Source organism: Chaetodon trifascialis, chromosome 15 (genome assembly GCF_039877785.1).
Source record: "Chaetodon trifascialis isolate fChaTrf1 chromosome 15, fChaTrf1.hap1, whole genome shotgun sequence".
NCBI lineage: Eukaryota > Metazoa > Chordata > Actinopteri > Chaetodontiformes > Chaetodontidae > Chaetodon > Chaetodon trifascialis.
The window spans coordinates 25,694,746-25,716,084 of NC_092070.1; the positions used below are offsets into that span (position 1 = coordinate 25,694,746).

Here is a 21,339-nt window from a genome sequence, read left to right on the forward strand (position 1 = left end):
TACACACAGACGCATACGCACACACGCATACACACACTCACACACGCAGACACACGCATACACACGCATACACACACACATGCGCGCACACACTCACACACGCACACACACGCCTCCATCCTGTTTGATGACATCACGTTCAGCTTCGTCATCCACGACGCCTCCATCGCCGCCTCATCTGTGCTGACAGCTGATTGGCTGAGGAGAGGAGTCATCATGTGACCGCAGGCTGTCCGAGCGTCCTGCAGAGTCTTCGGCGTGGAGCTGCTGATAAAGAGGAGCTGCCTGCTCTGCGAACTTTGACCTCAGCTTATTTCAGCTTCTTCCTCGACCCTTTACTACGTACGGTTTGGTTTTTTTTTGCACTTGCACTTTTTGTTTGCAAGACTGAGCAGCAGCTCCACATGTGCAGGTGAGTCTGCAGGTGAGGCTGCAGGTGAGTCTGCAGGTGAGTCTGCAGGTGAGGCTGCAGGTGAGGCTGCAGCTCTGAGGAGCTTCCCGGCACATGAAGGACGGTTTGTGGAGCTGAAAGTTGCTGCAGGGACTCGTCCTCTGGGTGGACGGACGCTCCTGGAAGGATTGAATCTGAATTATGGACACTGAGGCAAAGTTAAGATAAATCTTACCTTAAGATAAGATAAACTTTATCTTAAGAGAAGTTAAATCTTATCTTTTGTCAATCTGAATTATGAACACTGAGGAAAAACTGATTCTGCTTCTTGAGTTTGATCTCAGGATGTTTTTGTTTCTTCACGCTCTTCATCAGTTTGTCCACGTTTGTCCTCCATGAGATCAAAAACTTTTCGTCGTCCATCTTTGGAACAGTTTCAGTCCCGCCGGTTTCGTCCTCCGTCACGTGACGGCAGCGCCTCGAGTGTCTGAGCGACGCGGTCGTCCCTTCCTCGGTCCTCATTAATTCCTCACGTCTGTCCACGGAGGTGGAGGACGAGTCACAGGACGAGGTTTTGACTGGTAGCCGATCGATTGATGGCCGTCGTCTTCGCTGGTCTGACGTCTCAGAGACAAACAGTGAAGAGAAAAGTCCTCCGAGCGGCTTCAACAGACGAGACTGAATCTGATTCGCTGATGGAGACAAACAGCAGTCAAAGGTCAAACATGATGAAATCTTTCCCTTCAGTTTCAGCGTTCATGTGAGGAAGGTTTCAGCCTCCTCATCATCGCTTCATCAGATTCTAGTTTTATCCAATCAGCAGCTTCGACAGCTCAGACAGGAAACGTGTCCCAGCGTTCAGAGTTTGGTCTTCAGGTGTCTCCGTCAGGTGACGGTGGATGGAAACAGACTCAGACTCAACAAAATGTTCCTTTAATGTTCAGAATTCAGAGGTCCTCATAAACCAGGAAGACCAACACACTGGACCTGGACCTGGACCTGGACCTGGACCTGGACCTGGACCTGGACCTGGACCTGGATCCTGTCCTGTTACTGAGTCAGACAGGTTGTTTGGTTTACAGCAGGATGATGTCTGAAAGCACCTGTAAATACTGTATCATCATCATCATCATCATCATCATCATCATCATCATCATCATCACACCTGTCCTGGTGATGTCAGCGATGTGACGCGCTTTATTTTGGCGGGACGAGTCTTTAAGTGCCAAGATGGACAAAACAAACTCACCTGACTCCTGCTGCAGGCTGTCAGCGGGTCGTACCATGTTGGTGACGTCAGGGGGGTGAAGGGACAGACAATCACAGTCAAACAGGAAGTCTTCCGCCTGCAGCAAGGACTCTTCTTTCCTTCCTTCCTTCCTTCCTTCCTTTCCTCCCCTCCTTCCTTCCTTCCTTTCCTCCCCTCCTTCTCTAACTACAAACTGAACTTGTTGCATGTCGTCTTTTTTGAGCTTCTCGTGTTTCGTCAGCATGACGGCGACTCTTCGGGGTTTCTGGCGGTGGCGTTCAGTAATTACCCATCATTCATAGCGTTTGAACTGAGCTCCGGCGGTTTGATCTGATGACGGAGCGTCGATGAAGAGCAGCTGTAGCTTTGAGGGTGAAAGTCGATAACACGAAGAAAAAGTCGGGACGTGATGAGAAAAGACTGGCAGACAGGAAATCGTGAACCGAGCTGTGAAACGTCGTGATGAAGAGATAAAATGTCATGTGACACGTTTGATGACGTCGTGACGTTCAGTCTGAGAAACAATAAGCAGAATAATCAGAAACTTGCGCTTTCGTTCTGATTTTACTCGAAAACTTTCCTCTTGAAGAGGATTTCCGTTTCTCGTCCCAGCAGCTCAGACAGAATCGATGATCAGATTATAGATCTATAATCAATAATCAGACTCCTCGTGTTGGGGCAGAGTTGTCATTGAGAAGTGAAACTTCTTCGTCCTCAAACGTCTTCTGTCTTTTGTCTCCAAACGTGTTCTTCTTCTCGTGACTGGAAGATTTTTCCTCGTCTATCCTGAGATCCTGGTTTTGATTCGGACTCTGGTCGTGTTTTAAACGCTTGATCAACGTTTCTCTCGGTGCCACGTGACCACAGTTTTTCATCACTTCCTGTTGTTCTGCGTCAGGATTCGTCTTCCATTCGTCGTCTTCTTTTGGACTTTTGGACCAGAAACAAGGTTCAAATGTTCAAACAGTTCTTGAAAGATTGGTTGAATTGAGAGGAAATCTGATTTCGCCGTAATCATTAAAGATTGATGATATTTTACACATTCCAGCTTTATTCTTATTAAGTTTGTCTTTTGTGTCAAAATCATATGATTTTATGTTCAGGATGACTCCAGAATATGTTGTAACATGATGGAAAACATGCTTTTATCTTCTCACCAGACCCCAGTCAAAAATCTGCTCATTTAATGTCTCCTCCCGGTGGACAGACTTAACTTTGTCTTAGGACAAAATATGGACACTAATAATCATTTTCTGTTATTTCTGCTAAATTCAGCTCACTAGTTATCAAGCTGCTCCGCTTCAGTGACGCGCCACCTTAAATTTCAGTCCACCTTTCAAAGATCAGCTGGTTTTCTGCTCTCTTAGCTGTCGGCAGCTTCTGTGAATGACTTTCCGCTCAGTGTTTACCGTCCGCTGAAGCAGCGGGAGCTCTTGGGTTCGACTTCCTGTCCAGACTGCAGCAGAGGAGACGATGCATGTTCAGCTGCGACGGAAGCCGGCTCGTCTGTTTGCCTTACAAACTGTTTGCTGTCAATCTCGTTCAGTCAAACGTTGTAAAAACCTTCTAAACAAGCAGAAACATGCTAGTAAATGTTAATAAAGTGACTTATTTCCTGTGCTGGAGGACACAGTCGTTCTAACTGTAGTGATGGTCGTAGCTTTAGATTCAAACTGGGACTGATGGCTGTCCCAGTTTAACAGCATGCTCTCTAACTGGTCTCTGTATTTTAACTGCAGCTGTCTGAAATAAACTCCTGATCATTTCTCTGTTTCCTCTCCATTTTCTGATCAGTCAGTACAAAATGGAGTGAAATCCAATCCAGCCTATCCCAGCTGTCGACGGGCGAGAGGCGGGGTACACCCTGGACCGGTCGCCAGCCGATGGCAACACACAAGACAGACAACCATTCACGCTCACACTCACACCTCAGGGCAGTTTAGGAGTCACCGATCAACCTAATGAGCATGTTTCTGGTCTGTGGGAGGAAGCCGGAGAGAAGCCACGCATGCACGGGAACAACATGCAAACTTCACACAGAAAGGCCCGACCGTTTGACTAATTCATTTTGGTGTTTGTGACTCAAGAAATGTTTGTCGACCTCGTGTCGTTTGGAAAAGGAGTCCTTCATCGTCAGTCTCTGCTTTCCTCTTTCAGACAAATATCTTCCATTTTCCACCCAGAATAGTTTTATCTGCAGTTGTGAAATGTTTTTTTTACTTTGACACTCATTATTATTATTATTATTATTATTATTATTATTATTATTATTATTATTATTATTAGATTAGAAAGCGTGCGAGATGCACTTCTGTCCGTGAACGCGAGGGGGCAGACTTTTATTTTCCAGGTTCAGAGGTCACGTTTCCGGAAGCAGAAGAAGAAGATGCACATGTGAAAGCGGAGCTGCTGGAGAGTCACAGAGCGGCGCCGTTTGTCGTCTGGACGTTTAAATCCGTCTTTTTCCGTCTGGAGTTTGGTTGCGTTGAAGCTTAAAAACATGGAGGACACGAATGTCATCCGGCTGCCGGTGACGGAGGACACAGCTCCGGCGAAGAAGAGGACCCGACCACCGAAGTTCGACCCGGAGCAGGAGGAGGGGAAGCGGCAGAGACACGTGAAGCGGCTGGCGGAGCTGGGACAGACGGACCGCTCCGTGAAGCTGCTGGAGGAGCTGGTGTTCGGGGCCGAGGACGAGCTGCTGGACAGGCTGGTGGAGGTCAGTCCTCACCAAACCCCGTTCAAAAACCCGACAATACACACAGGCGACCACGTGATGGCGCAGCGCCTTTTTGTTGTTTACATTCACCTTGAATGAAAATGTCTTTTATTTGCTGCTGAACGAACACTTCGTTCAACAGACTGAAGACACTTTCTGTTTCATCATCTTCAGCGTTTTGTCTTCTGGACAGAAAATCATGAATTCTGAACATTTTGACTCCCCGGTGAGGAGACACGACTTCCTCTGACATCATTTCCTGTGTTTGAGCAGGACGATGAGGAGCAGACAGGGACTCTGTTGGCGGAGGACGCAGTCGACGAGGCGGAGGACGAGGACGAAGCTCGTCTGCAGCTTCGTCCAACCAGAGAAGCTGCCTGGGTGGACGAGGATGACGAGCTGGAGGAAGAGTGAGCGCTGTCTTCTTCTGCTGCCGCCACCACATTCTGTGTGTGTGTGTGTGTGTGTGTGTGTGTCTGTGTGTGTGTGTGTGTGTGAGAGAGAGAGAGGAAATGTTCCACCTCTCAGGTGTTCGATGTGTTTGTGTTTCAGGGTGGACATGAGGCATCGTTACCGTAGAGACCTGATGAGAGGACAGGCGGAGTCCACCATGTCCAAACAGAAACTACAGCAGAGGATGAGAGACCAGTGAGTACACACACACACACACACACACACACACACACACACACACACACACACACCTGAACACACACCTGAACACACACGTTTACCTGTAGAGTGTGTGTCTCAGGTTTCAGAAGTCGATGGGAGGAACCCCGTCATGGGCAGAAAGTCACGAGAAGAAGAAGAAGAAGAAGAAGAAAGGTAGAAACGTGGTTTTTCATCTGAAGAAAAAAAACATAAAAACTGAAGTCTCTCAGAACTCAGACGTGTTTCTGTGTTCCTGAAGCTGATGAGGAGGAGGAGGACGATGAAGATGAGGACGATGACCTGCTGAGGAGGACGGGAAACTTCGTGGCGTCTTCAGACAGTCTGCCCAGCGGCGTCCTGAGGGTCAGTGGCGTCCTCCACATCAAACATCCGCCGCAGTGAACGTCAGCAGCCAGCGCGTCGTCTGCGTGTAGCTGCTAATGCTGCTAATACTGCTAATGCAGCTAATGCTGCCAATACTGCTAATGCTGCTAATGCTGCTAATACTGCTAATGCAGCTAATGCTGCTAATCATCTCTTTGATTGTGTGTCAGTTCAGCATTGTTTGGCTCTGATCACGTGACCCCTCCTGAAGCAGACACTTCCTTTTGATGAACACTTCTTGACGTTGTCTTTCTCTTGTCTCAGTTGAAGAAATGTCTTCATGCTAACAGCGCCCGTCCATCAGAGGACAGACTGACCACCGTTCAGTTCCACCCCTCCGCTCAGGTCGTCATGACAGCTGGCCTTGACCAATCAGTCTCCCTCTTCCAGGTACAGTCAACCAATCAGCTCTCTAACAGCAAAGGACTTCAAGGCAGGTGGAAATGGTCACGTGACTGAAAACTGTCCCCATTTTCTCCCGCAGGTGGACGGGAAGACAAACCCGAAGATCCAGAGCATCCACCTGGAGCGATTCCCCGTCCACAAAGCTCAGTTCAGTCGGGACGGAGAGACGGTGATCGCCACCAGCCTGAAGAACAAGATGTTCTACCTGTACGACATGATGGAGGGCCGAGTCACACCTGTGCACACCGTCAGAGGTGAGACAGAGACAGAGGTCAAGAGAGGAGATGTCTTTTTGTGTCCTTCAGCAGTTTTAGTAACTGTCTGAAATCTGCATGCTAACATGCTAACGTTTAGCAGGTGTAATGTTCACCAGCTTAGTTTAGCACATTAGCACGCTAACGTTAGCCAGCTGAGGCTGAAGGCATAAACCAAAGTTTAGGATCAATAAATTGATTAGAGTCCGGCCTGAGAGGAGCATGAACGTCTGAACGCCTCATTGGGACGCCATCGTCTGATCTGTCCGGGCACACAGAAGACCGCCGTCCACAGACAATGATCAATGCTGATATTGATTCATTGATCAGGTTGACCAGCACACCTGGAGATGAACCTTCGACAGTGTTTCTGACGTCCACCTGGTTTGACTCGTGTGTTCAGAGTTGATCTTTGGCACGGCCGTCTCCTTCGTCTTCCTCGTCTCCTTCGTCCTCCTCGGCGTCATCATGGTTTCCATTCGTTTCCGGTTGTTCACAATCTTCTCGTGGTGTTTGTGTTCAGGTCTGAGTGAACCCAGAGTGAAGGAGTTCTCTGTGTGTCCTGAAGGAGGCGCTCTGCTGCTCACTGGCACCAACGGATACCTGCACCTCCTCACACTCAAGGTAACCTCCTCCTCCGCTTCCTCCTCTTCCTCGCTCCATCCGTCCACCATGTTTAATAAAAATGAGACCAGAAGTGTTTCTGTGATCCTTCAAACATGACGTGTGTGTGTGTGTGTGTGTGTGTGTGTGTGTGTGTGTGTGTGTGTGTGTGTGTGTGTGTGTGTGTGTGTGTGTGTGTGTGTGTGTGTGTGTGTGTGTGTGTGTGTGTGTGTGTGTGTGTGCGCGTGCGTGCGTGTGCGTGTGCGCAGACGAAGGAGGTGATTGGCAGCATGAAGATAAACGGTGACGTCAGCAGCGTTGCTTTCTCACATGACGGCAGCAGAATCTTCGCCAACTCAGGTGAGTCCACGCGGTTCAGAGAACGATGACATCATATCCACCTCCTGTCAGTCATGTGATCAGCCTGTGTGTGTGTGTGTGTGTGTGTGTGTGTGTGTGTGTGTGTGTGTGTGTGTGTGTGTGTGTGTGTGTGTGTGTGTGTGTGTGTGTGTGTGTGTGTGTGTGTGTGTGCGTGCGTGCGTGTGCGTGTGCAGAGGAGGGGGAGGTGTATGTGTGGGACATGCGCAGCAGTCGGTGTGTTAACAGGTTCATCGATGACGGCTGCGTGAAGGGAACGTCCATCGCCGCCTCACCAAACGGACAGTACCTGGCCTGCGGGTAAGACACGCCCACACACGATCCTGCTCTCTGATTGATCTTCGTCTCCTCGTCTTCGTCTTTTACCTGTTCAGGCCTCTGAAGGCCGTCAGTTGAAGCGTGTTGGATCTTCGTCTCTGTTTCAGCTCTCAGTCGGGCGTCGTCAACGTCTACTCACAGGAGGCGTGTCTAAATTCAGCCAATCCCAAGCCTCTGAAAGCAGTGATGAACCTGCTGACTTCGGCGACCTCTCTGACCTTTAACCCCTCCTCCGAGATCCTGGCTGTCGCTTCCCGAGCCGAAGACGAGGCTGTGAGACTGGTGAGGATGATGATGATGGTGGTGAGGATGATGATGATGGTGGTGATGATGGTGATGATGATGATTGGTGACTCAGATGTTAAGCCTTTATGTGTCCTCTGGTGTCCCCCTCATGTCCCTCAGGTCCACCTGCCCAGCCTCACTGTCTTCTCTAACTTCCCCGTCTTTAAGAGGAAGATCGTTTATCGAGCCAGCTGTCTCGACTTCTCCCCACACAGCGGCTTCTTCTCCTTGGCTAACAACAAAGGACACGCCCCCCTCTTCAGGTGAGACACGGTGCAGGTGTCAGTTTCATTTACAGTCAATTTTCCAGATTTGTTTCAGTCTGTCTGGCCTCCATCGTGTCAGACAAACAGGAAGGAACCGTTTGTCAGGAGACACAGACAGGAAGTGGACGTCTGTCTGTCAGAATAATCTACACAGATCCAGAGAGGACAGACAGGACGACAAATATCTGATCTGTGAATGATTCGTTTATTTTAGACAAACAGGATGCAAAGTTGACCGTGTGTGTGTGTGTGTGTGTGTGTGTGTGTGTGTGTGTGTGTGTGTGTGTGTGTGTGTGTGTGTGTGTGTGTGTGTGTGTGTGTGTGTGTGTGTGTGTGTGTGTGTGTGTGTGTGTGTGTGTGTGCAGGTTGCTGCATTACAAAGACTTCTGACGAGGACGTCGAGGCCTCACAAACAGAGAATCTGACGTTCGGGTCTGAACGTCCCAACGAGACGATTCTTCACTTCCTCTACATCCACCAATGAAAACATCACATCAGCCAATCAGGGAAATGGTCAGTCAGCGGCTGCCTGAAGGGACAAAGATCAATGGTTTTGACCAGCAGAGCAGAAAGTGAACTTCCTGTGGACGGACTGAGCGCTAACTGTTAGCTTAGCACCATCAAACGTTTGTTTCTGTTTAATAAACAACATCTAAAAAGACTTTTATGTGTTTATTGTTCTGCTACTTTTACACTGAACAAACTCAGCAAAGGGGTGTGTGTGTGTGTGTGGGGGGGGGCTGGTCTCTGGATCCAGTCTGTCCAGACCAGCTGAGCACACACAGGAGTTTGTCTTGTGTTGTTCAGGGGTCCCTGTGGTGGTCCTCACGTAACGGGTCATGTATGTATTTGTATGAGGAGTACGTTCAGCTTCGTTCCCTCTTCTTCTTCTGTGCAGGTCTAAACCTGGAGGTCTGGGAGGTCACATGATCAGCTCACCGACTCCCTCCATAGTTTTTTAACGCTAATGTTTGTGTAATGCTAATCAGGTCAGTCTGGACCTGCACACAGTTAACCGCTGAGTTAGCGGCTGATGATTTTAAAGATGAGCCGATAAGTTTCCTGTTCTGATGGAGGCCAGGCAGGTAGACCTAAAGCTGCAGGCCACACAGATCTAATGCTAATGCTAATGCTAATCTTCAGTTAGCAGGTTAAGCTAACTGTGTCGCTACCTGCATCTGAGCTCAGGCTGTGAACGAACTTACAGCCACAACGTTTAGCTTCACCTCAAGATTTCAGAATGACAGAAATATAGAAAAGTTGAAGTGTTCAGACAAGGCAACTTCATTCAATGCAGCTGTAAAACTATCATTTCTCTGCCTTAAAAATAACGAATCAAAGGATCAAGAACAGGTTTTATGTGTGGTTGAAGTGCGTCAGGCCTTCACGGCGCACCGATATGAATATATATGCACATAAATGCTCACAAACAAACGTGTGCATCACATTTTATTCTGTTTCATCTTTTTAGGCTTTTCAGAGAGAGCAGAGTGACGAATCAGCCAATCAGTTGTCAGTAGGACCAGCTGTCAAACAGGCTTCACTACCTCACACACACACACACACACACACACACACACACACACACACACACTCAGCTGCAGGAATGTCCTCAGTCCTGTCTGTCTTCAGGTCAAAGCCTGAGAAACGTGTCGGACCAACACGTGAAACGTTAACATGACGCCCTGACTGCTGCGGCCGTCATCCCTTCACCTCCGTTCATTTTCACCCTCTTTGTTTTGGTTTCATATTTTTCTATTTGATTCTTTGTAAACTGAATTTAAACTTTAAATGTTTGTGTTTCATCGGTTTATTTCAATGCATTCAAACTATTTTTAAATAATGTTTTTTTAAACTCATTTTTCAATCTTTATTTTTCAGTTTCTAATATTTTTACTTAATATTCAATTGTTTTAACATTAATTCCATCCAGGCAGATATTTTTTGTATCTTTTTAAAATGTGTAAAGAATAGTTGAAACTTTTGTTTCTGAACGTTGTGACTGAAAGTTGTTCGACTTAAAAATACAGAATTGCAAAGTTAAATGAAAAATAAAGCACATGGGGAAATTATTCATTTGGGATTTTTGATTTCTTTCAGTCATTTGTGTTTATATTTACACTTTTTTCTCTTTTAACTCCTTAAAAACAAACAAACATATTTGCACATGTGTTTCATACTGAATTTCACACATTAGGAAGAAACAGCCTTCGCCTTCCAAACTCACCTGACAGCTTTGCTCACCTGTGTGAGTCTCCGCCCGCCGACAGGAACCTGAGTTTCAGGATTTCTCACAAACACGTCGACTCGCAGACAGAAAGGTAAGAAACTGCTTCAGAGTTTGTCTTTGAGCTGAAATACAGGCAAGAAAAAAGACGTTGACATGTTTGAAGTTCCTCATTTTAACTTTATGGAGCTGAAACTCGTTCAGCTTGATCAGTTTGTTTTATTGATCTGTGATGTCAGCGTGTTGCTCAGAGATCATTCAAATCATCACGTCCGTCATCGTTGCTTCATCTCGATGTTTGTTGTTTGTCTTCGGTGAAAAGCAGCAGTTGATATTTGCTTCAGATGGATTTCAGTCTCATGTCGGTCGTTCCGACGGACGTTGGAGATTCAGATAAAGTGTTAAACATGATCGACTCAGGAAAGGTGCAGTTAGAAATTTTCCTGTAAAAACAACAGTAAACAACTGGCAGCAGGGTTGCCGTTATGTTACTGTAAAATTAACATCTTTTTACTGTCACTCAATTTACAGTTTTGTACTGTTCATGAAAAATACAGCATGAACTGGTTTTTAAAATTACTTTCACAGTATTTTACCATTAAATGACTATTTAGTTTGTATTGTTTGCACATTTTAATAACTATTTTAAAACACTAAGTTAATTAAGACATGATCAGTCATACGATTACATACAATTAAAGGCACTTTTGTTAAGAAAAACATGTTAATAGAACTGACTGATTGTAGGTTTCACAAAATCTCTGTTTGAACCAGCTACATGCACAGAAGGCAAAAATAAAACGTCCTTTGTGAATGAAGAACATAATCATTGATTTTTCTGTCTGTGATTACAATGTAAGGAAAAAAAACTTCTTATTGCACTTTACTTTTTATTTGAATGTAACGTTGAAAACTTCACATGCAGAACAATTGCATGTTAAACGAGTGCTGACAAAAACCAGAGACAGAGCCGTCTCTCTCAAAATGAAATGAAAATAGTGCAATGAGTTAGTACACAGCACTTAGACTCAGACATATTGATGTGATCAACTTTATCAACTTTTTAAACTAACAATATATTGAAAAATATGATACAGTCTTTAGAAAATTAAACCAGGTGACCAGAACAGAGCAAACAGTTCACCTGAACTTGCCCTATCATGTAACATCTGAGTATACTGTAATGCCCGGGTTTAAGGCATATCAGTGGTAAAAATAAAACAAAGAATGAATAAATAAATATAATGTCTGTACAATGTAATGAACATCACTGTACAGTACATGTTACACAAGCACACAAGAATTTTCATACGTCTCAAATAGGCCACTGAGGTGCTCGACTGATGTCCACAGATCTGAAAACACTGCAAGCCAAACGGACTTGACTGCTGTGGTTCAATAAACAGTAAACTACAGCTGTAAAACTGTCAAGCAAGAAATTTGAAAGCAGCTCCTTTTGCCAGTTCACCTGATAGCTGCTTATTTCAGTGTTTGATGTCTGAAAAATTAACTGATCAATTGTGTCGTGATGAACATGCAAGTATGCTGCTTACAATGATCAGTAGGGCAGCGGTAAAGTCATCGACTGAAACAATCACGGTTACAGCAAAGCAAATCTTCAGTACTTAATTTGTGATCCAATAATTATCTTTAAAATAATCTCGCCTTTACTTGAATCTGCACTGACCCACAATAATTAGCATGCACTGTAGTCCTACATAATATTAGTCTAATTCAGCTGTTGAAGTGACTCACATAGACTGTAAAATGTTTACACAAGACTATCATAAAGCTTCATGAATTCACTGGCCAAATGCAACACACGTTAACTTAGAAATTAAAATGTGCTCCTCGTGTTGTTTGATTAATCGGCAATCATCTCTGAAAATTTAGCTGCTGAATCCTTCTAGCATGATGTGCACATGCTGTAATCATCAATGCAAACAAAAGAAAACATTGCTGACAGTAGCTACATACTTTGCACCAATTTAAAAATAAAATAAAATTGCTACTCACCAAATAATTAGTAAGATGGGGATGGATCAGGAAAGGCGAGTATCTAGCTTCACACGAGCAGCTCAGGTGATGCATTTCCCAGAATGCAAAAAATACTGCAAGATACTGTGAGTTAAGATACTTTAACGGTGAAGTGCTGTAATTTAGAGTACATTACAGTTCTGTTAAAAAACAGGTGTAATTTAACAGATTTTCTTTAGTATTAACGGTAAAGCACTGTATTTTTAAAAAACACCTTAATACTGTTGAAATCCTGCTGTAAATGTACAGCAATCATTCGCGCTGTGACGTTTGGAGGACGGTCTCCGTGTTTTCGTTAAACTGCAGTAAAATCCCAAAATGTTCTCCGGGAAGTCACTGTTGACAGCTTAAAGATTAAAACCCTAAAACCAAATCCAAACCCCAAAACAAACCACAGATTCATCCGCACTTCAGGCCAGATCCAGGTCCCACAGGGAGCCGGTCCGTCAGGTGAGTCCTCACGTAAACACGGGTCGCAGTCTTGGATGGGGGCGTCTTTGCGTCCCTGCCTCCATTCAGACTGAAGAGGACAAGAGCCCCCCCCCACATTGGAGTACACAGGAAAGCCCCCCAACCCCCCCGACCCCCACCGCTCAGGCCCAAGAGAAGCAGCAGAAACATCTGCGGGATCCACTGACTGGACCTTTGTGAAAGAGCTGAAGGACAGACGAGGACACTGAACCTGTGAGGACGCTGGACGCTCCACAGTCTCCTGATCACAGTGAACCAGCTGGACGGAAACTGAGTCCACGCTCTGATTCTTCATATCACTAAGTGAAAAGCATCACCAGGTACGAGGCGTGCACCTGTTCCTGCGCTCACCTGTACCTGCACTCACCTGTTCCTGCACTCACCTGTTCCTGCGCCCACCTGTTCCTGTGCCCACCTGTACCTGCGCTCACCTGTTCCTGCGCTCACCTGTACCTGCGCCCACCTGTTCCTGCGCTCACCTGTACCTGCACACAGAGGTTTTGTCTCTTCTAACTGAAGCGATTGATCCGTTGATGAAGTAAATTGACGTTTGAACGTCAGAAGAATCTGCTCTTTGTTTTCGCCTCTGCAGAAACTCAAACTGTGACTGATAAAAATCAATGAATCAATCAACCAATCAAAGCTCTACAGACTTCAGAGGTAAATTACAACGAGCTGCTCAGGTGATTTCTGCTGCAGAGACCCTGTGAAGCTATTGGTCACATGACGTTTTTTGAATGTGTCCACAATGTGGACAGAGTTACACTGAACACACCTCACATATGGGTGTTGTGGCCCCGCCCCCTCACTTCCTGTTCACACCTGTTCAGAACAGGTGTTTATCATCTCATCAGAGACAGAAACACTGAGAGGAAACTGCAGACAGGTAGAGAGAAACACTGCTGTCTGTCTTTTCACCTGTCTGTCTGTCTGTCTGTCTGTCTGTCTGTCTGTCTGTCTGTCTGTCTGTCTGTCGTTACACCTGTCTGTTGCAGCTCAGTGACTCACCTGACGGCTCTTTAGTTATTTTTGGCTTTGAGTTCAGTCTGTTTGTGTGTCGGAGTTCAGCTGTTGGAGGAATGTTGTTTGACCTGGTCCTTCTTTCACTGACAGTTGGTCCTATTTTACACGCAGGATCATGTAAGACACCAAAAAATCTCATTTTCGTTTCTGGATTGACAACAAAGTTGTTGTTTCATTGCAGTTAAAATGTGTTGAAACGTTGTGACATTAAACTTCACCTTTAATCCTGAGAAATGAAGGTACAAACTGCAACCATGGAGGATACAAAGCTACATGAAAACCTTTTGTCTGTACATCCATGAGCACGCTGCTAACAGGAGACGCTAACACGAGCTGCTAATAGGACATGCTAACAGGAGATGCTAACAGCTAATTCAGCAGACTGCCGATGGAGACCAGCGCTACAGAAGAACCAGTTTGAGTTCTTTAAAGAATCCTTTGTGTTGATGAGTATTTAAGGAACATCTAAGAACCATCAATGACTCGTTCTCTGTTTCTGTTGCCTCAAAAACGTTGACAGTAATTTTTCAATGAAGTTTTCTGTGGATACAACTAGTTCAGTAAAAACCCTTTGAAGTGGTTCTAGAGTAAGTTTTTCTCTGAGAATCTAAAGTTGTGAAGAGGTCGTCAGTCGGGGAGGTTTTTGGTGAAACCACACAGCAGTTTGGATGTAAAGGTTAATCTAGCGTCACGTCTGTCGGGAAAAGTGAACTTTGAAAGTCACCTGTGGTTGAATCAACTTGCAGACTAGCAGTTAGCACGCAGCGCTAACAGTCCAGCCTGTGTTTCTGTCTTCGGTCTGCAGTATGACCATGGCGGAAGCAGCGGCCCCGGATCTGTTCTCGGAGCAGGAGTTAACCTGCTCCATCTGTCTGGATCTGTTCGATGAACCGGTCTCGACTCCCTGCGGACACAACTTCTGCCAGGTAACGTTCACACACAACACCTGAGACACCTGAGACCTGGTTCAGAGGTCAGATCCGTGAAGGTTTGTCCTGAAGGCTCAGCTCCTGTTCCACTGATCAGTTTTTAGAACTGAAATTGGAAATATGGACTAAATGTCGACGTTCTTCAAAGATATTTGGAAACTTTAGAGCAGGATCATTGCTCATCTTTGCATTTCACAGCACTTTAGTCACAGAAATGATGGAGCATCATTTCTTCTTCTGTTGTTTATTTGCAGGCATGTATCGGAGGTTACTGGGCGTCCAGTCTGGTCTGTACCTGTCCTCTCTGTAAACGCCAGTTTGACGAGCGTCCTCAGCTCAGCGTCAACAAAGTCTTCGCTCTCATAGCAGATAAATACAAAGTGGCCCGTTACGGTGCCGCAGGGTTATCGATGCCCATTGGGAACGGGACGGCGCCGCTGACGGGCACCATGACGACGACCACGAGCACCAGCAGCACCAACCCATTTGTGACGGCGTCAGGTGAGGAGGTGGTGTGGTGTGACGTCTGTACAGGTGTCAAACAGCCCGCTGTCAGCTCCTGTCTCACCTGCACCGCCTCATACTGCACTGAGCACGTGCAGCCACATCAGACCACGTCCTTCTATGCCAAACACCCACTGATGGACCCCCAGGAGGCCCTCAGGGGCCGCACATGCTCAATACACCGCCGCCTGTTGGAGGTGAGAGGAAACACGTACTTACTGACAATGATAGATCAATAATATTCATTCATCGGTTACAGCAGCAAACAGTTTCCTACACACAGCACAAATACGATATGATGATGATGATGACGATGATGATGATGATGATGATGATGACGATGATGATGCAGCAGCATCTCCAGGACCAAAGTCATCCAGTAATCGTCCAAGAACTAGTGCTCCACATAGAAAAAGACAGAATGGACATTAAAACCTTTGCGTCCATCCTCGTTTCCTCCTTTCTGATCTCCTGATGTGTTCGCTTGCCCAGGTCTACTGTCGGACATGTCAGCGCTGCATCTGTGCCATCTGTGTCCTGCAGGAACATCGAACACACAAAACCGTCTCCGTCCAAACCGAGAGACTCAGCAAACAGGTACAGAGGGAGAAATATTTTGTAGTTATTCCAGTTTCTGCTCATATTGAGCCAATGAAAGCGACTCTGTGTTGTGTTCACCTGTATGTTCAGAAACAGGTAGCGAGGACGGAGCAGGACATCCTGAACCGGATCAAAGAGAAGGAGGTTCATGTGACGCAGCTGAAGAAGAAACTGGAGGGAGTCAAAGTCAGACATCTTTTTTTAAAAATCTTTTACTACATAATTTAAAACACAGACGAGCGTGAACCTCCGTCATTTCGCTCATCCTGTGCTCGGTGCCTTGCTCATGGGCAGTGTTTCTGTAAAGTTGACCTCTCGGCCAGCGGTAACGGCTGCATGGTTTCAATGCTGAAGAGAAATCAGTGAATACGAGTCTGCCATGAGTCCTGGGACGGTGTGATGGCAGCATCCTCCACACCTCCACCAGACCTGTACACAAACCCTCAGCTTCAGGCGTCGTACTCTCAGCCACCAGGACAATGAGGAGCGTTTCCAAAGTTCGAAGCTCTTCTGCAGCTTTAGAGTAGAAATCCGCTGACAGATGGTAAACGCTGCTCAGCACAGGCTTTAGCAGCTGGTCACAGGTGTGTCACATCAGCATCACAAGCAGAAAATCATGATGATCAGATCTCAGATAAAAAGCAGTCAGTGATCCGCCAGGTGTTCGTCTGGGACGACTCACCTGTTGAACTCTGGCTCAGTCTTACCTTTGAACCTTTGAACCTTTAGCTTTCTGGGTTCCAGCCCTCGCGTCCGTCTTTGCTTCCCTCTCTATATTTACATCGTTCATTAAAAGCCTTTTTCCTTTCAGTCATCAGACCCTTAATGGGTTTGTTTTTATTATTATTTTGTAGGGATCAGTCCTCGCCAAGGGTTCGTCAGTGTCAGTTGAGTCCTCCTGGAACGCTGACCGGTCTCATTCAGTCAAAACAGTCCTGAAGACACTGTCCTCAGTCCAGACCTTGACCTGCATTTCAGGTGTCTTCTCCCTCCTCAGATCTAAACACAGGCAGATCGTGCACAGAGCTGTGATTGGAGGGACCCAGCAAAGGTCCCGCCTTAGACTCCACGCCCCCCCTAACGTAGGTCTGGGGTTTTCCTGTGACGTGTTGGGCAGGTGACGTACTGATGAAATGAAAGTGAGACCGCAGTGACTGACATCACCTCTTATATAAACTTTGGAGCATCAGCAGAGACGGGTTGTGCTTCCTGAATGAGCAGCTGACCTCAAATAATGAATATTTGAGGAAACTCCCTCACCGACACCACTCGCCCTCCCAGTGACCTCAGTGTCACCTCGCTATCCCTCCGGCTGGAGACGAGCCTGAAGCCCCCGAAAACCACCGTCGAGTCCGTGTCCAAGCCGCTGAGCCAAGTTTCAGTGAATGCCATAAGACAGGCATCACTGCAGTCGGGTGGACGGAGGATGTCTTCGTGTAGCTCGTCAGTCTTGTTCCTCAAGCTCTGAACATTTGCCAGAGTGATTGAAGGCGGAGGAATGTGTTTCAGCCGGTGCTTCCTGACGGGCTGACGCACACACAACACCTTTCTTTCCTCGTTTCCGACATGATGTGGCTTTCCAAATGTCAAAAGCAAAAGTAAAAAATATCTGATCCCAAATGAACTGTAGGACGTTAAGAATTGGACAAGAGTCTCCGTCCAAGGTGTTCATCTGACTGCAAAGTCTGCAACTTCATTTGTTCAATTTATTTTGAGAGGGGGTCCCTCGTCCTGAGCTGCCTGTGTCATCATCTGTAGACCCTGCCAGACCCCCAGCCGTCTTTGGCTTGACGTGTTTCCTGCAGACCATCTGTATGCTTGGCCTGTTGTTGTTGTTGTTGTTGTTGTTGTCGTTGTTGTCGTCTGAGTATCTTACAGAGTCTCCCCTCTTAAAGTCCTCGTTTTTCTTACATGTAAAGTTTCTACTTTGTACCAAACCAACAGTAATGGTTACTGTTGGCAACATGAATCTGTTGTTTAAATCTGGCCTTCATCAAGTTGATGTGGTCACAGTCCCTCAGTGGGACAACAGCTGAGTCCAGACCCCTGCAGTCCGTCAGGGGAGTATGAGCAGCTACCTGAGGCGACTCCTGGTCATTCATTTTAACCGGCAGTCCACTCGTTCAACCCTTAGACACGGACGAACAGCCACAGAACGCTTCCTGCAGTTTCCTGCATGTGTTTATTGTCTTGCTTATTATCCGCCGATGGATGCAAAGAGACTTTGATCACATTCACACGGTCCACATTGATACCGACACTGTGACGTATTTTCAGCACTATGCAGACGGAGAACGAGCTGAGGTGGAACACCTCCTGGATGAAGTGTCCGGCTCGTTGGACAGAATCCGGTCTCAGGTAGTGGGTGGGATCGAGAACCAGCTGGACGCAGTGATGTCAAAGGGGGAGGGGCTGGTGCGGCGTCTGGAGACGGAGCTCAGCCAGCTGATGGACAGGAGGGCCACACTGGAGGTCCAGGCCATCAGTCAGGATCACATCGGCTTCCTGCAGGTGAGATCTGAACTCTCCTTCATTTCCCCGTCAATCACCCGCTGACTTCCTGCCTGTGACCTGTTAGCTTTAGCTTAGTCTGTTAGCATGACATCATCCTGACCTGCCACCTCCTCCTCCCTCTGTCCCTCTGGCCCCCCCTCAGAGTTATGAGGAGGCCACAGCTCCTCTGGCGGAGGATCAGCAGGACGAGGTGGATGAGGATGAGGAGTTCTCCCTCCACTTCCTGCTGGGGGAGGTGAAGAGCTCTCTGTCTGAGGTGAAGGACAAGATGGACGACATCAGGATGGGCGAGGTCCGCTCCAGAGGGTCCAGAGGGTCCTGTGAGTCCCAGCAGACAGTATGTGAACGTGTGTCAGTGGTTGTTAGTGTGCTGGACTCATTAAAGTGGCCTCTGTCTGCCTTTCAGTCTCGTCTGGGGACCTGATGGTGGCAGAGAGCATGCTCAGTCTGAGAGGAAGCAGCGCCAGTTTGAGGAAGAGTCAGTGGTCCCTGAGAGGTCAGTGACTGATCCCGCATCAGCTCTTAGGTGATCAGGGTCTGTTTGTCCTCCGCGGAGCAGGAACGTCTGGTCAGGTGTTGATGAGATATCTGACTCTGGACCAGCTCGGCTGACACAAACTGCATCACAGTCATTTCAAAATAAATGGTTCTGATTGGAGATGATCAGCGAAGCTTTTAATGTGAAAGAGTGAAGGACTGACTGTGGTTTCCTGTCTCCCTTCAGATCTGAAGAAGAACAAACCCGTCTCAGGTATGAGTTTTTTAGTCAAACCGTCTGACAAACCTTTACAGGATAAAAAAGTACACATAGTTTTACATATATGTATATATAATACTGTACTACTATAAATATATAAAGTGACTTGAAATGTAAATCAGTCAGCTTCATCGTAATGTTCGTTCTGTCACAGGACACAAGAAGGCCCGAGTCTACATGGGTGAGTCGTCCCTGCATGTCACTGAGAGACAGGAGTAAACCTCGTATCTCCTGTGAATGAATTATCTTTCTTTGCCTCAGCGTTGTTTTCACACGGCTGGTTTTGGACACTTTGAACAGACTTTGACGTTCGTCCGTAGATAAAGAGTTTGGTCTGTGTGGAAAGACGACTTCTGCTGTGAGTCAGTGCAACATGAAGAGAAGTGAACGTTAGTGTTGATCTCCAGGCTGAACGTACGACGCGAAAGAGTCCAGCAAACGTGTGTGTGTGTGAGTGTGTGTGTGTGTGTGTGTGTCTATATATGTGTGTGTGTGTGTGTGTGTGTGTCTATATATGTGTGTGTGTGTGTGTGTGTCTATATATGTGTGTGTGTGTGTGTGTGTCTATATATGTGTGTGTGTGTGTGTGTGTGTCTATATATGTGTGTGTGTGTGTGTGTGTGTGTGTGTATATACACACACACATATATTACAAATACAATTGAATTGAATATATATATATATATATATATATATATATATAGAGAGAGAGAGAGAGAGAGAGAGAGAGAGAGAGAGAGAGAGAGAGAGAGAGAGAGAGAGAGAGAGAGAGAGAGAGAGAGAGAGAGACACACACACACACACACACACACACACAGTATACATATCTCCTGGTTTTTCCTCGGATGTCTTGGAGCTTTACGTGTTACTAAAGTAACCGCTAGCTGCTGCTAATTAGCGGCCTCCCGGTGAACATGGCCGAACAATCATCGGCCACGAGTCCGCCCTCGCTGCCTGTCCGCAGGAAACTGTTAAACAGGCAGAATCGAACCACCGAACTGTTTGTGGGTGTAATGACGTTACAGCCTCATGCAGCATCAGACTCTGTTCAGCTCTGACCCCGTGTCCGCCGTGTCCCCGTTGTTTCCAGAGGACGTGATGTTGAACCCGGTGACGGCGTATCCCTTCCTGATCCTGTCTGAGGACAGGAAGCAGGTGAAGAGAGGAGAGAAGCTGCAGTTCTACAGAAACAGTCAGCAGCGCTTTGACGTCTGGTCCTGCGTCATCGCTAAAGAGGGCTTCAGCACCGGACGCCACTACTGGGAGGTCAGACTCAGGACGCGCAGGTAAAACTGATCCAGGATCCGGTGTGAAGTCTAAAACCGTCTGTTTGGTCCACCTGTGGCAGGTGTTCGTTGGGGAGAACAAGGATTGGAAGCTGGGCGTGGTCAGCGAGTCGGCTCAGAGGAAAGGTCTGTTTGACATGAGTCCCGCTAACGGATACTACGCCATCTGGTGGAGCGGCAGCCAACTGCGAGCGCTGACAGCGCCGCCGCTGACCAAGGTCCCAACACCTTACACTACATTGTGTTATGTCACGTTACGTTCTGTCCCATCACTGACAGCGAGGAAGGATAAAGAGGAAACTCGCAGTGTCAAAACTCAAATCAGTAAAACTCTTTCATTTCCAAATCATTGAGATCGTAAATACTTTTCAGCTGTCATGATTCATCTTGTAATTTTGGCTTTGAATGAAGGTTATTTCTGAGTTAAAAGTCATATTATGACTTTCAATCATGTCTGAATTTAAAAGTTTAACTTGATGTCTTTTGTTTGTGTCTTCGTCATTTTTCTCATTCATAACTTTTCATCAGTTTTGTTTCTTTTCCTGCCACGAATGGGAAATTTGTAGACACATTAACCTGAACTCTCAGGTGTTTCTGCTGTTCAGGTGAAGAATCCTCCGAAGCTGCGTCAGGTGGGCGTGTTCCTGGACGTGGACGAGGGTCAGGTGTCCTTCTACAACGTGAAGTCGGGCTCAGAGGTCTACAGCTTCACCGGATCCCACGAGTTCACTGAGAGGATGTTTCCTCTGCTGGGCACCGGAGACAAAGAGGTCCCCCTGGTCCTCATGACCACTCAGCACCACCTGACCTGAGGGACGAGGGACGGGACCAGACGGAGGGACAAAGATGGGACATGGGGTCAAAACCTGAACTGAATCTCACCACAGATGAAACAGATGCTTTGTTCACCTGACAGATGTGGAAACAATGACGACACAACGTGCTCCTCAACGAGACGTCAGCACTTTGATTTGTCCTGATGGACGCGAGACACTGAAGGAAGAGCAAGACGCAGATGATTGGTTTTCAGGTTAATGGAGGCAGGAAATCCAGACAAAGAGCTGTACGGAGGCTCAGAGAGGTCA

General features: G+C 46.8%; 2 protein-coding genes and 1 long non-coding RNA gene across 7 annotated transcripts; all 3 read left to right on the forward strand.

Annotated features, from left to right (window-relative positions):
* Nucleotides 1-52: 52 nt before the first annotated feature.
* On the forward strand, nucleotides 53-3,406 carry LOC139343906 (uncharacterized). Its single transcript, XR_011603123.1, has 2 exons — nucleotides 53-424; nucleotides 473-3,406. It is a non-coding gene; the product is annotated as an uncharacterized lncRNA (long non-coding RNA).
* Nucleotides 3,407-4,001: 595 nt separating this feature from the next.
* On the forward strand, nucleotides 4,002-8,560 carry utp18 (UTP18 small subunit processome component). Of its 3 annotated transcripts, none has more exons than XM_070980997.1 (13): nucleotides 4,002-4,359; nucleotides 4,633-4,769; nucleotides 4,912-5,007; nucleotides 5,114-5,198; nucleotides 5,281-5,376; nucleotides 5,662-5,787; nucleotides 5,882-6,056; nucleotides 6,580-6,680; nucleotides 6,929-7,019; nucleotides 7,214-7,337; nucleotides 7,463-7,637; nucleotides 7,761-7,903; nucleotides 8,272-8,560. In XM_070980997.1, exons 1-13 carry the CDS (start codon nucleotides 4,141-4,143, stop codon nucleotides 8,294-8,296), a joined length of 1,593 nt encoding a protein of 530 aa, XP_070837098.1. In that variant the 5' UTR covers nucleotides 4,002-4,140; the 3' UTR covers nucleotides 8,297-8,560. The 3 variants fall into 3 exon arrangements, with proteins under 3 accessions (XP_070837098.1, XP_070837100.1, XP_070837101.1); XM_070980999.1 differs by having other exon boundaries at nucleotides 5,114-5,187; nucleotides 5,273-5,376; XM_070981000.1 differs by having other exon boundaries at nucleotides 5,114-5,178; nucleotides 5,270-5,376.
* Nucleotides 8,561-10,179: 1,619 nt separating this feature from the next.
* LOC139343792 (E3 ubiquitin-protein ligase TRIM39-like) lies at nucleotides 10,180-21,178 on the forward strand. Of its 3 annotated transcripts, none has more exons than XM_070981591.1 (13): nucleotides 10,180-10,227; nucleotides 14,470-14,590; nucleotides 14,848-15,294; nucleotides 15,590-15,694; nucleotides 15,788-15,883; nucleotides 17,975-18,208; nucleotides 18,354-18,531; nucleotides 18,618-18,707; nucleotides 18,936-18,962; nucleotides 19,123-19,149; nucleotides 20,059-20,234; nucleotides 20,317-20,472; nucleotides 20,860-21,178. In XM_070981591.1, the coding sequence occupies exons 2-13, from the start codon at nucleotides 14,471-14,473 to the stop codon at nucleotides 21,064-21,066; spliced, it is 1,863 nt and encodes a 620-aa protein (XP_070837692.1). In that variant the 5' UTR covers nucleotides 10,180-10,227; nucleotide 14,470; the 3' UTR covers nucleotides 21,067-21,178. The 3 variants fall into 3 exon arrangements, with proteins under 3 accessions (XP_070837692.1, XP_070837694.1, XP_070837693.1); XM_070981593.1 differs by having other exon boundaries at nucleotides 20,843-20,919; XM_070981592.1 differs by lacking the exon at nucleotides 10,180-10,227 and adding an exon at nucleotides 13,461-13,527.
* Nucleotides 21,179-21,339: the final 161 nt, after the last annotated feature.